The sequence below is a fragment of the Petaurus breviceps genome, unplaced genomic scaffold (assembly GCF_028583685.1).
Source record: "Petaurus breviceps papuanus isolate PSGF00001 unplaced genomic scaffold, PetGlider_PUasm1.0 77, whole genome shotgun sequence".
In the NCBI taxonomy this organism is placed as follows: domain Eukaryota; kingdom Metazoa; phylum Chordata; class Mammalia; order Diprotodontia; family Petauridae; genus Petaurus; species Petaurus breviceps.
The window spans coordinates 12,389,607-12,404,261 of record NW_027186492.1 but is presented as its reverse complement, the minus strand read 5'-3'; the positions used below and the strand labels follow the sequence as shown (position 1 = coordinate 12,404,261).

The 14,655-nt window shown below is 37.8% G+C and overlaps 1 protein-coding gene across 2 annotated transcripts in view; it reads left to right on the top strand.

The window, feature by feature from the left end:
* NUBPL (NUBP iron-sulfur cluster assembly factor, mitochondrial) overlaps nucleotides 1-13,877 on the top strand; it is a 340,914-nt gene extending 327,037 nt beyond the window's left edge. For both annotated transcript variants that reach the window (XM_069105984.1, XM_069105985.1), the window contains one exon: nucleotides 13,615-13,877. In XM_069105984.1, the coding sequence (XP_068962085.1) occupies nucleotides 13,615-13,677 (63 nt within the window). In that variant the 3' untranslated portion in view covers nucleotides 13,678-13,877. The remainder of the gene's footprint in view (nucleotides 1-13,614) is intronic.
* The last annotated feature ends 778 nt before the right edge of the window (nucleotides 13,878-14,655 follow it).

Genomic DNA, 14,655 nt, shown 5'->3' with positions numbered 1-14,655 from the left:
TCACCTAACCTCAATTTCCTCAAAAAAAAAAAAGGTTGTATGACATTAACTTGCCCCTTGCTCCATCACTCAACTCTGAAGCACAAAATTGGTTTTCTTTGTTCCTACTTTTCACCTTTGTACAGAGATATACAGCATAATAAATAGTAGTGAAATAGAATCCACCAGGTTGGTTGCTAATTTTTAGTGGTTTGCAGGGCTGTCCATTTTCTTCTTTCCTTCTTAGGGGTTTGTATATAGGAGCTGCCATGGGCAAAATTATGAAACAGGCAAGGTTTGTCTTACTGAACATCCCCTTTCACCCTCTTTCTTATTCACTGCACTCAAATCCCAGGGCTCTCATTCTCTGCTCATAAGCTCATTTATGCTAAGGCAACAGGAACTTGATGTGAACCCCTCCCTGCCCCAGCATTTGCAGTTTTAAAAAGCATTGTTTGCAGAGGATAATAACATTGTCCCCTTTTTAGTTGGTACTTGAAGGAATGATCTGTAAATGGTGAAATTTAGGGCATCTGCACAGGAGTTATTTGGGGAAAAAGGGTTTTCTCCAATCATCCTGTGCAGGCTATGAGACACTCTGACCAAAGTTAAAATCAAACCTGCCTGTGCATGTGCACAGTATGGGGAAGGAAGGTTGTTGATGCTAACAATTATCCCCTAGAATTGCAAGTAAATAAAATTTGGAATATGAGGGCCATTTAAAGCACAGCTGAAGCCCACAGTATGGGAGGATAAGAGTGATGCCCTCCCAAGAGCCAGGGCTTAACAGCTTGTCACATGCGACTATGATTATAAACAGTGTTGATTCAATCAGAAATGGTTTTTGTCTTTGATAGGGGCAAGGAAGGAATAGATCCACCCATGTGCTGCTAGTTAAATTTATAGTTTTATTCTTTTTTAATAAGGAAAAATTGTGCCACTTGCTTTCTGAAAGATGTGAGAGATACTCCTCACAAAGTTTGCCAAATACAAAAGGAAAATTCATTAAACTGTAATTTCAAAATCATGACCATATAATATTAACATGAAAATGACTGTGAATGATGAATGAGAAGTCTAACTCCTTGGAGGGAGGGGAAAACACAGACAAAAAGCCCATAAAACTCTTGCATTTTTTTCCTCACAATTCATCTTCTGTTGCTTGGTAATCATAAAGCAAACAAGTTGAATCCAGTTGTATTATCTGAGTTTACAGATGGCACATTAAACAGATCACACAAGTTGAAGGGGAAGATCTCTATATGGGAAGAAAGGAGGGAATAGCAATGGTTTCAGAAATCTCAATTTAGACCTTCTACATATGTTGTTTATGTTGTTGTCACTTTGTTGATTCTGGATTTTTTTAAAAGGGTTTTCACATAATCATTCTGCAAGGAACGGATCATGGAGGGGGTTGGTCATAGTAGCTTATAAATTCTTCTATGACGTTATTACAAACCACTTGAAGGCAGGGACCCTGTCCTACAAGTTCTTAGAGAGTCTATCACAATGCCCTGCACAAAACAGGTACTAAATACATTTTTTTTTTTTAAATGAGCACTAAAAAATGAGAACCTTTTTAAAACACCACGGTCAGTAAGCATTTGGAATGAGATCTCTTAGGTCTGAATCCTGGCTCTGCTGCTTACTAGCTGTGTGACCTTTGGCAAATAAACTCCCCACTCTGGGCCTGCTTTCTTCTCATCTGTAAAATGAGAGGGTGGGACGAGATGAACTCTTCCAGCTCTGAAACCTACCATGCTGAATGCTTCAGTAAACAGCAGTCCAGCTAAGGCTGCAAACATGATGTATTCATTAGAAGTCTAAGCTTTGGAACACTATTAAAAAGCAAAGGTTAAACAGCACACAGTGATCATTCTGGTAGACCTATGAAGTTTCATAATGTTTTCCATAATCCTATGGGTTTATGTTTCTAATGTGATGTAAAAGACTAGAAGATTATGGAAATATGCCCTTCTCTCAGTTCCTTTTTGTAAACTCTGAATTTTCATTGCAAAACATTAGACTTTCATATCTTGAAGAGCTATTAGAAAAAAAAATGTTTTCATAAAGACCATAGTATTGCAATAATACATTAGGCTTAAGAGAAAAAAAAGTTTTATTAATAGTTATATGATGGCCTGTTTTAATTTGTGGCCCATAAACTTTCCTTTAAACAAAAATGATTGCTTCTGTTAGTCATAATGGGGTTTGTTATAACCATTTTTAGAATTAGCTTTAAAACCTTTAGAATACTCCATGTTTGTAGTATATGCTTTTAAAAGATTTTATATGTCTTTGTAATCCATTGTGCTAAATGCGAAACGGTATCTAGTGTTTAAGGTAAACTCTTGAAAGAAGCTGTTCCCTTTAAATAAAATTTTAGATCATTTTCTGGCAGAGCAAAAAAACATAATTTCCCTGTTAGTATAAGGAAAGAAAGTATGATAGAGTGAAAAGAATGCTAGAGTCAAGAGACATTGGGGTTCAAATCCCTCCTCAGATACTTATCAATTGTGTGACCGTGGTCAAGTGGCTTATCTTCTCTGAGCCTCAGTTTTCTTATCTGGAAAATGGGAATAGAGTATTTTGTGGTATATGCCTAGAATCCCTGCTACTAGGGAAGAGGAAATTGGCAGATCCCTTGAACTTAGGGGCTCTGTGCTGCCGTGGGCTTGGCCAACAAGGTGTCCACACAGTTTGGCATCAGCAGGGGGCTGACACTAGGTAAAATGTGAAGACCCATCCTTTAAAAAAAAACAACAGGAATAATACCTTTAATGCCTTCCTTATGGAATTACCCTGAAGATCAGTGTGACCCTGGGGAAGTCACTTAACCTCAGGTTCAGTTTCCTTATCTGTAAAATGGGGATAACAATAGCACTTACTTCCCAGGGTTGTTGTGGGGCTCCAAAGAGATAATGCTCAAGGGCTTAATGCATCATCTGGCACATAGTAAGCACTTAATAAATGTTCATTCCATCCTTCCCCTTTCTTCTCCAGAAGTTCTCAAGGAGGGTGTACTTGGGCAGTCTTGCTGGACCAAAGAGAACTTTTGCTATGACTTTATGTGAAAGAGGGAAATATGTCTTTAGCCTCCACTAGCTTTGTCCATCAAGAAAGGAATGTACATCTCAGAATCTGAGAAAAGTATGCTTGTGGAAGGAAAGATGGAATGAAAGAAAGTTCAATCTTATCCCCAAAGAGTAGGAAGAAACTGCAACCTAAAAGGCAATAGGGAATGAAGAATATTTAACAGCTCATTGAAAACAATCAAACTAGATCTCTTCCCTACAGAGAATGGGTGGGGAGCTCTTGTTCACATTCATCCTCCCTCCTACCCCTCCTAGTAATCAAAGCACAAATGTTCAGGAGGAGTTGTGATCTTTGATCTAGGGCCTTCTAAGCCAGGAGATGGTGGGCACCGGGAAGGAGTCCTTGCATCACAGACTACATATTGGATATTTCCAATGGATGCCTTTTAAACATCTCTGACTCACTATACTAACTTCCCATTTTGTTGTGAGAAGCACCGTCTTCTCAATCACCCTGGTTCATATTTTCAGCTTCATGTTTAATTCTCCCTTTACTCACATGATCATTCAGCTAGGTAGCATAATGGGCAGCACATTGGGCCTGGAGGCATGAAGAATCATCTTTGTGAGTTCATTTAACTTTCATTGCCTTGGTTTCCTCAGCTGTAAAATGAACTGGGGAATGAAATTGTAAATCCCTCCAGTATCTTTACCAAGAAAATTCCAATGGGGTCACAAAGAGTTGGACATGACTAATTGACAAAACAACACAAAAATTAATTCTACCTCTGTGATATCTCTCTCATGTGACCTCTTCTCTAAGGCCACATATCCACTTTCTTAATTCAGACCCTCACTAACTGTTACCAGAACTAATAGAATAACTTCTATATTAATCTCCTTGCTTCCAGTCTCATCCCATCTGTAATCCATCCTCCTCAAAACTACCAAAATATTTTTTCTAAGACAAAGATCTGACCATGTCACACCCCTTCCCAAAAATCTTCATTTACTCTCAGCTGCCTACAGTATAAAATGCAAACTCCTTAGCCCTTTATTTAAAGTCATCTATATCATCTGACTTCTACTTATCTGTCTAGCTTTATCTTCTTCTTTTTTTCTTGGTTTTTATTAATTTGTTTGTTTACTTTTAGTTTACAAGATTCAGTTCCCCAGTTCTTTGAGTTTCAAATTTTCTTCCCCTTCTTCCCCTCCCCCACACCCCCTCCCACCCCCATAGCAGCATACAGTCAGGTATAGGATCTGCAGATACTTTCACATTAGACATTGGTCAGGTTATAAAGAAGGATTGTATCTGATGGAATGAACAATGGGAAAGAGGAAACAAAACCAAACAAGAAAAAGAAAGAGAGCAGGTAATTTGCTTCAATCTGCAGTCAAATTCTGTTCTTTCCAGTTCTTTCTCTGAATGTAGACATCTCTCTCCATCATGAGTCTTTTGGAGTTTACTTATAGCCCTGCATTTCTGAGAAGAGTCCAGTCTATCAAAGTTGGTCGTCACACATATGTTGTATCTGTAATTGTGTACAAATTTTTCCTGGTTTTGCTCTTCTCACTCAGCATCAGTTTGTATAAGCCTCTCCAGATAAATATGAAGTCCATCTGCTCTTCCTTTCTTATAGCGCAATAATATTCCATTACATTCACATACCATAATCATTTAGCCATTCCCCAATTGATGGGCATCCCTTTAATTTCCAATTCCTTGCCACCACAAAAAAAGCTGCTATAAATATTTTTGTACATATGGGTCTTCCTCCCACTTCTATGATCACTTTGGGATACAACCCTAGAAGTGGTATTGCTGGGTCAAAGGATATGAAATTACTTATAGGCCTTTGGGCATAGTTCCAGATTGCTTTCCAGAATGGTTGGATCAGTTCACAACTCCACCAGCAATGTATTAGTGCTCCAATTTTTCCATATCCTCTCCGGCATTTATCAATTTCCTGATTTTTCATCTTAGCCAATCTGACTGGTGAGATGTGGTACCTCAGAGTTGCTTTGATTTGCATTTCTCTAATCAACAGTGATTTAGAGCATTTTTTCATGTGCTTGCAGCTATCTTTAATTTCTTCCTCTGAGAACTGCCTGTTCATATCCTTTGACCATTTATCAATTGGGGAATGTCTTGTATTCTTATAGATTTGACTCAGAAAATTCTCTGTATATTATAGAAAAGAGGCCTTTATCAGAGACATTGGTTGTAAAAATTCTTTCCTAATTTCCTACTTCCCTCTTTTTTTTTTTTAAAGCAATCGGGGTTAAATAACTTGCTCAAGGTTATTTGTGGGTGTGGTGCTAAGTATCTAAGCCCGGATTCGATCCCCAGGTCATCCCAACACTGGAGCCTATGTTCTTACTCGCGGTGCTACCTATAAGTTTTTTTTTTTGGAGGGGGGAAGGCAAGGCAATTGGTATTAAGTGACTTGCCCAAGGTCACACAGCTAGCAAGTGTTAAGGGTTTGAGGTCGGATTTGAACTGGGGTCCTCCTGACTCCAAGGCCAGTGCCCTATTCACTGCACCACCTAGCTGACCTCCTACTTCCCTCTTAATCTTGGTTACATTGGCTTTGTTTATACAGAAGCTTTTCAATTTCATATAATCAGAGTTAGCCATTTTGCATTTTATAATGCTCTCTAATTCTTGTTTGGTCATGAAGTCTTCCCCTCTCCATAAATCTGACAGGTAAACTATTCCTTGCTTTCCCAGATTGCTTACAGTATCATCCTTTATACCTAGATCAAGCACCCATTGAGACTTAATTTGGGTATACAGTGTTAGATAATGGTCTATGCCCAGTTTCTGCCATACTCTATTCCAGTTTTCCCAGCAGTTTTTGTCAAATGGTGAGTTCTTATCCCCAAAACTAGGGTCTTTGGTTTTATCAAAAAGTAGATTATAGTCATTGACTGCTGAGTCTTGTGTACCAAATCTATTCCACTGATCCTCTGCTGTATTCCTCAGCCAATACCAAGTAGTTTTGATGACTTCTGCTTTATAATACAAATTAAAATCTGGTATAGCTAGGATACCTTCCCTAGCATTTCTTTTCATTAATTCCCTTGATATTCTGGATCTTTTGTTCTTCCAAATGAATTTTATCACTACTTTTTCTAGTTCTATAAAGTAATTTTTTGGTAAATTGATTGGTATGACACTAAATATGTAATTTAATTTAGGTAAAATTGTCATTTTTATTATATTAGCTCTACCCGGCTGTGATTGATGTTTTTCCAGTTAGTCATATCTGTCTTTATTTGTGTGAGAAGTGTTTTGTAGTTGTGTTCCTATAGGTCCTGGGTTTATTTTGGCAGATAGATTCCCAAATATTTTATAATGCCTCCAGTAACTTTAAATGCTGTTGGATTTCATTAGAAATATACAGGAATACCGAGGGTTTACGTGGGTTTTATTTTTTTTTGTTATTATTTATTGTCTCAAGTAGTTTTTCACTTGATTCTTTAGGATTCTCTAAGTATATCATCATATCATCCGCAAAGAGTGGTAACTTGGTCTCTTCTTTGCCTGTTTTGATTCCTTGATTTCTTTTTCTTCTCTAATTGCTACTGCTAACATTTCTAGTACCAGATTGAATAAGAGGGGTGATAGGACATCCTTGTTTCACCCCTGATCTTATTGGAAATACTTTTATTTATCCCCATTACATGTAATGCTTCCTCATGGCTTTTCATAGATGCTACTTATTATTTTAAGGAAGGCTTCATTTATTCCTATACTTTCTAGTGTTTTTAAAAGGAATGAATGTTGTACTTTGTCAAAAGCCTTTTCTGCATCTATTGAGATAGTCATGTGGTATTTGCTAGTTTTATTGTTGATATGATCAATTATACTGATGGTTTTCCTAATATTAAACCATCCTTGCATTCCTGGAATAAATCCTACCTGATCAAAGTGTATTATTCTTGTGATGAGTTGCTGTAGTCTTTTTGCTAATATTTTATTCAAAATTTTTGCATCTATATTCATGAGGCAAATTGGTCTATAATTTTCTTTTTCCATTTTATATCTTCCTGATTTAGGTATCAGTACCATGCTTGTGTCATAAAAAAAATTAGGTAGGACTCCTTCTTCACTAATTTTCCCAAATAGTTTGTAGAATATTGGAACCAATTGGTTCTTTGAATGTTTGATAAAATTCACCAGTAAATCCATCTGGCCCTGGGGATTTTTTCCTAGGGAGTTCACTGATGGCTTGTTCGGTTTCTTTTTCTGAGATGGGGTTATTTAAGTAATTTACTTCCTCTTCGGTTAATCTGGACAGCTTATATTTTTGTAAATATTCATCCATTTCACTAAGATTGTCAAATTTATGTGCATATAATTTGGCAAAATAATTCCTAATTATCATTTTTGATACTCATCATTTGGTTTTCTTCTTTCTTTTTTTGTCATATTGGCTAAGGATCTATCAATTTTATTGTGTTTTTCATAAAACCAGCTCTTAGTTTTATTTATTAATTCAATAGTTTTCTTAATTTCAATTTTATTAATCTCTCCTTTGGTTTTCATTATTTCTAATTTAATATTTAGTTGCGGATTTTCAATTTGTTCTTTTTCTAGCTTTTTCAATTGCATGCCCAATTCATTGACCTCCCTTTTCTCTAATTTATTTATGTATGCCCTCAGGGATATAAAACTTCCCTTAAGAACTGCCTTTGCTGCATCCCACAAATTTTGTCAGGTTGTCTCATTATTATCATTCTCTTGAATGAAGTTACTGATTGTTTCTATAATTTCTTGTTTGACCCACTCATTCTTTAGGATTAAATTGTTTAGTTTCCAATTAGTTTTTAGTCTGTCTTTCCATGGCCCTTTATAGCATATGATTTTTATTGCATCGTGATCTGAGAATGATGCATTTACTATTTCTGCCTTTCTGCACTGAATTGTGAGGTTTTTATGTCCTAGTACATGGTCGATTTTTGTGTATGTGCCATATACTGCTGAGAAGAAGGTATATTCCTTTTTATCCCCATTCAGTTTTCTCTAGAGCTCTGTCATACCTCACCTCTCTAAAATTCTATTCACCTCCTTAACTTCTTTCTTGTTTATTTTGAGGTTAGATTTATCAGATTCAGAGAGGGGAAGATTAAGGTCCCCCACTAGTATAGTTTTGGTATCTATTTCTTCCTTTAATTCCCTTACCTTCTCCTCTAGGAACTTGGATGTTATACCACTTCATGCATATATTTTGAGTAATAATATTGCTTCATTCTCAATGGTGCCTTTTAGCAGGATATAGTTTCCTTCCTTATCTCTTTTAATTAGATCAATTTTTGCTTTTGCTTTATCTGAGATAAGGATTGCTACCCCTGCTTTTTTTACTTTAGCTGAGGCATGATATATTTTGCTCCAGCCTTTTACCTTTACCCTGTGTGTATCCCTCTGTTTCAGATGTGCTTCTTGTAAACAGCATATTGTAGATTTATGGTTTTTAATCCATTCTGCTATCTGCCTCCTTTTTATGGGAGAGTTCATCCCATTCATGTTCACAGTTATGATTACTATCTGTCTCTTTCCCTCCATCCTATTCCCTCCCCTGTTTATGCTTTTATTTTTCTCCCCTTCTCCCTTCCCCTCCTTAAGAGTTTTCCTTTTGACTACTGCCTCCCTCAGTATTCCCTTCTTAGCCCCCCTCCCTTTTCCTCCCCTTCCCCCTTACTTCTTTCCTCCCTTTTAACCACCCCCCCTTTTTTAGCCCTTCCCCCTTCCTACTGCCTGTAAGATATGATAGATTTTTATGCTTAATGCAGTATGTTATTTCTTTCTCAAACCAAGATTGACAGGAACAGATCTCATGCAAAGCTCCTCTCCCTTCCCTCTTTCCCTCTATTATGATACGTCTTTTGTCTCTTCTTGATAAGAGTCCTGTGCTTAATTAGTTGTGTTATTCCCTCCTTGTACCAGAATCAGTGAGGGAAAAGCTCATATAATGCTCATCTCCCTCCCTTCTTTCCCTCTACTATATTGTATTTATGCCTCTTTGGTGGCATAATTTACCCTTTTCCACTTCATTCTTTCCTCTTCTTCTATTGCAGTCCTTTTGTAGCCCTTAATAAGGTTTTTTAAATTGTCATTTTGTTTAATTTATACCCATACCCTCTACTTGTCTATAAACAGTTTGCTCTTATTATATAACAGGGTGTGTGTGTGTGTGTGTGTGTGTGTGTGTGTGTGTGTGTGTGTGTGTTTTCCTTGTTTACCTTTCTATGTCTCTCTTGGGTCTCATAATTGGAGGTTGAATTTTCCATTGAGCTCTGGCTTTTTCATCAGGAAGGTCTGGAAATCCATTATATCATTGAATGACCATCTCCTTGCCTGGAAGATTATGTTCAGTTTCGCTAGGTAGGTGATCCTTGGTTGTGATCCAAGTTCTTTTACCTTGCGAAAAATTGTATTCTACTTCCTCCAATCTTTCAGTGTAGAGGCTGCCAGATTCTATGCGATCCTCATTGTGGTTCTGTGAGATTTGAATTATTTCTTTCTGGCTACTTGTAGTATTTTCTCCTTTACCTGGTAGTTCTGGAGTTTGGCCACAACATTTCGCAGACTTCAATTTGGGATCTTTCAGCAGGTGTCCATTGGATTCTCTCGATTTCTATTTTACCCTCTGGTTCTAGTATCTCAGGGCAGTTTTCCTTGATGAGCTCTTGGAAAATGTTGTCTAGGCTCATTTTTTCATCGTGTTTTTCCCGTAGGCCTGTGATTCTCAGATTACCTCTCCTAGATCTGTTTTCCAGGTCAGTTATTTTTTCATTGAGATATTTTACCTCTTTTTTCTAATTTTTAATTCTTGATATTTTTTTTTGACTAATTCTTGGTTCCTCATAGAGTTATTCACTTCAATTTAGTTGATTCTAGTTTTTAGCGAATTATTTTACTTGGTTAGTTTTTGGAGCTCCTTTTCCATGTCACACATTTTTCTTTTTAAGGAGCTGTTTTCTTCATTGTAATGTTTTTTCTAATTTTGCAATTTTGATTTTAAAAGAATTATTCATTTTATCTTCTGTCTCTCTAATTTGGTTTTCAAAGTTCCTTTTGAGCTCATCTAAGAATGCTTTCTGTGCTTGAGTCCAGTTCCCTGTTGAGGCTTCAGCTGTGGGTGTGGAGTAAACACTGTCTCACTCTGAATTTGGTTCCTCCCTCTCACAATAGTAGGACTCCAGAGTCTTTGTCTTTGCAGTCTTCTTTTTACCCATTTTGAGTCAGGGTCCTAGCCATGCCCTTCCTCTAGGGTTCCCAAGCCTTTACTTTTTAAGGTTTTCCCCTGGGGCGACAATTACTATGTTTTCAGGGTCAGAGGGGGGTATTGGAGCAGCAGGGGTTCATTCTGCCTTCCTGGTCCCTGGAGGGATAGGGGCTTTTAAAATTTCTGAACTGTGGATTGATAATCCCAGGAGTAGCTCCTGCCCCTGCCAGGGGCCCTGCATTTGACTCTTACCCTGCTCTGTCCAGCCCCAGCCCTGCGGTGATAGGCCTGGCAGAGGCCCTTGTGGTTGGTGGGTCAACTTGCTGCCACTTTGATCAGGCCTCATCCCGGTCCTCTGTGTGCGGTGGCATCATCTTCCGGGCCTCTGCCCTACCTTTATCTTATAATACTCCCTTGAAAAGCCAAGCACAAGGAGCTCTCCTGAGGACTGATGTTGTGAATAGCTTTAAGATTCTAATCACATAGTATAGTTAACTCTCTATTCAGTAATAAACTAAGGCAAAACATTCACAGAAACCAAAGTACAGCATTCCCAGCAATATGACCTAACAACTTATTACTAAAGTGGCCACATATTCTTGTACAAAAGATATCATTCAGTAAGTCACAATCTGAATCAATCAGTATAAAGTATCCATCTAAAGTCTTCTTTCATCTTGATTGGAGACTAACTTCCAATCATCCTTAACTCAATGATCCTTAAGAAGCAGTCATCCTTAAGGAGTACAAAGTACAAAGGTCTCCCACCTCTAGATCACATTGTCTGAATCTCTGGATCAGCACTAAGTACCTAAGTGAAGATCCTTTCATCTTGACTCAAGACTGACTCCCAAACTCCATGGTTCCTCCCTGTTGCGTCAGCAAATTCCTCCCACCTTCAAATCACAGGCTGGGCTCAAAGGCACTTGAAGAGCTGAAACAAGGAGCTAAATACTTGAATAACTGAAACAAGGAGCTAAGTACTCCTTTGCTTACCATTACATCTCCTCATGAGCTTTTCTCCCAACTCAGCGTCTCCCCGCCCATCTCAGTGAATTCAAAAAAGCTATAACCCACACATGAAACAGACTCCCTCCTTACCTCTGTCTTTCAGAATCTTTCCTTCAAGAATCAGCTTAGGAGCCTTGACCATTTATCTCTATAAACACCAATTGTGTTAGTGAATGAATGAATGAATGAATGAATGAGTGAATGAAAAAGCATTACTAAGTGCTTACGGAGAAGGCAAATCAGCCTACCTTTTGCTTCAATTCTTACCTAGCCTTTAATCACTGAATGGGCCTTACCTCAGACAATCTGAGACGTAGGAAAGGTCTTAGCTTAAAAAGGCCAAGTTCCCCCACTGCATTTGGGGCCATCACTTGTCATCCTTACCAATGTCTTGCCACTGGACTCCGATGACTGGAGGAAAGAGTGAGGTTGATGACTGCTCTGCCCCACCTCACTTAAACCCAGTTCACTTGCAAGTCAAGACATCCTGATGTCATATGTCCTCTTCAAGAATGAAGGAAGAACAACAACAGTGACAACTGAGGATCAGATGAGATCACATGCCTATAAGGTGCTCTCTAAGTCTTACAATACAAATAGTTTTAACTCTTGTCAGTTATTTGTGTGCTGACATACTCTAAGTAGTACAAATGATCAAACAGCATAAACACAGCTTCTTTAGCTACCCAGCTGTCCCCTTGATTGAATGCTGTTTTTCAAGTCTGTAAATCCTACCTCTGACACTTATTAACAGTGTAACCTTGGGCAGATCACCTGAGTACTATAAAGTGAGGGGGTTGTGTGAGAACCCTTTCCAGCTCTGGATCTATGATCCTCAGTTGACAGACGTGTATTATTATGAAGAATCTTCTTGTTGCACCTGAGAGTTCATTTCTCTCTAACTGGCCCAGTGATATAGCAGTGTCTCAAGTCACAAGTTAGATTAAGTATGGCATAGGGAGATGAGATTGGTTTTAAACCAGGAACTGTGCCCCATGGTAAAATAGACTATGTTGAGGAAGAGGAAGTGGTATAGATAATGTGTGGTTATACTATTTTGCTATAAATGTAATCTCTTCTCAAATATATTCTATGCCCCTAACGGAGGTTAATTATATGTGCATATAGACACATGTAAACACATATGCACAAGTACATGCACACATATCCATGTGAATGTTGTTGTGTATATGCATGAATTTTTATGTTCATGCATGCATACATACATAAGATATCCCAAAATTCTTAATGCAATTTTAAGTTTTAATAGCTTCAAATCAGAATTGAGCTCAAGCTATCCACCCAGTAGCAGGGATAACACATGTGTACCACTATACCTGGCTATCCCCATTCTAATAGTTTTAACCTTTAAATAGCTTAAAAATTGCCCTAAGACTTTTGTAGATATGCAGGCATGACACATGTACAGAAATACACACATATGTATATGTGGGAAAAAATAATGCCAGTGAAATGCTGCACCTGAGTTTTATAAGGGCCAGATTTGGAAAGAAAGTACAGCCTCTATTAAGACCAATGCAAGATATCATCTTGGAACAAGTTGTGGTGTACACAGATGTACGTTAGGAATATTGTCAGCTACAGAAAAGTTTTCCTCGCTGCCCCAAGAAGGGCACTTCAGGTTTGTGTCACAGCGTGTGTATATTTTTACTAAAGGTGAAGGTTCCTCTCCAGCAGCTGGACTAGATTCCTGGTTCACTGACATTTGGATATGAATGTGAGGAAGAGCTTTTGTATTACTGTTATCAAATGTTATCAGGAAGTCACCTTCACAGGAGTCTGCTTTCCAAAATAAGTGCCTGTAGCGTCTTCCACTAAACATTCTTATTCTGCTCTCAGTAATTTGCTGTTGGAAGTGTAACAATAATGCACATATGTGTAGTACAGTATAGTTCACAAAGCATTTTCCTCACAACAACCATATGAAGTGGGTGTGTCAAGTATTATTACCCCGTTTTACAGATGAAGAAACCTGAGCCTTAGATAAATTAAGTGAATTGCCCAATGTTACATAACTAGTAAGTGTCAGAGTTCAGAATAATTTGTATTTGTGTATTTTCCCAAAGACCTTATAGTTAACCACCTTAATTAGGTGGGTGAGGGAAAAATGGGTTGAGATTAGGAATCCTTAATCCTTTCTCTGTGGTAGCCAATATCCATCTCTCCCCCCCTCTCTCCTTTCTCTCCCCTCTCTCCTCTCTCTCTCCTAACTAATTCTTGTGCCCTTTCCACATCATGCTACTTCTCAATTCAAGGAAGAACAGTAGGAAACATTCCATTCACTTTTATTTGCTGTTGGAAGAAGGATAGTAAATATGTATGTCCTTTTGCAGGCCAAAGCTTACCTGAGGATAGCAGCTGAAGTCGTGAAAAGATTGCCTCTGCCACCTGCATGATATCCCAAGAGTTCACACCTGGAAACAGTTACCAGACACTGTCAATAAAATGACCATTGGAGATCAAAAGGTTTAAACCAATACAAATGTTTTAATGATCTAATTTCTATTTCATCATATTTATAAAGAAATCATGTTTTGCTCTGTACACATTTAAATTTTATGGGTTCATCTACAAATAAAAGTGTTTATGATAGTAATTACTAGCCATTGCCTTTTTAGTGTTTTCCATAGGTCAAGTTCATGAAGCCTAGAGCTTCCACAGTTACCATCCCATTACTACGTTCTACCCTTGTACATAATATAAACATTTCCAACATTATTGTTGTTTTTAATGAACTGCTCCTAAGAGAAGCAAATTTAAGAAATTTACAGTGTTGCCAATCCAGCCTTCGATTAAAAAACAAATAAACATTTGCACCAAGTTAATAATTTAAAAGCCTCCTACAGGGTGATTCAAAAGTCTTAATGCAGGTTTAAGGTTTAAGAGCTTAAATGTAAGTATCATAAAAAACTGTCAAGTGCATTGAACTTGGACTTGGGAGACCTTGGTTACAGTCCCAGTCCTGCCACTTATATATAAAATGTCCCATCTCTTTGCAACTTCATCTATAAAATGAAGAGTATTGGAATGATAGTAATAACAAATAACATAATTTTATGTAGTTCTTTAAGATTTGCAAAGTACCTTAAAAATATTGTCCTCATTTGATTGTCACAACAACCCTCTGAGGCAGTTGCTTTTATTTTATGCATTTTACAGATAGGGAAACTGAGGCAGACTGAGGTTATGGGGCTTGCCTAAGGTCACATAGGAAGTATCTGAGGCTGGATTTGAACTCAGGTTTCCTGACTCCTGGACCATGTAGCTACCTCTAGGATAAGACATTTTTATTTTGTAACAGAAGATGATACCTAAGGCCCTTTCCACTTATGATATCTTATGATCCTTTTGTTTGTATATTCTTGTAGATCTAA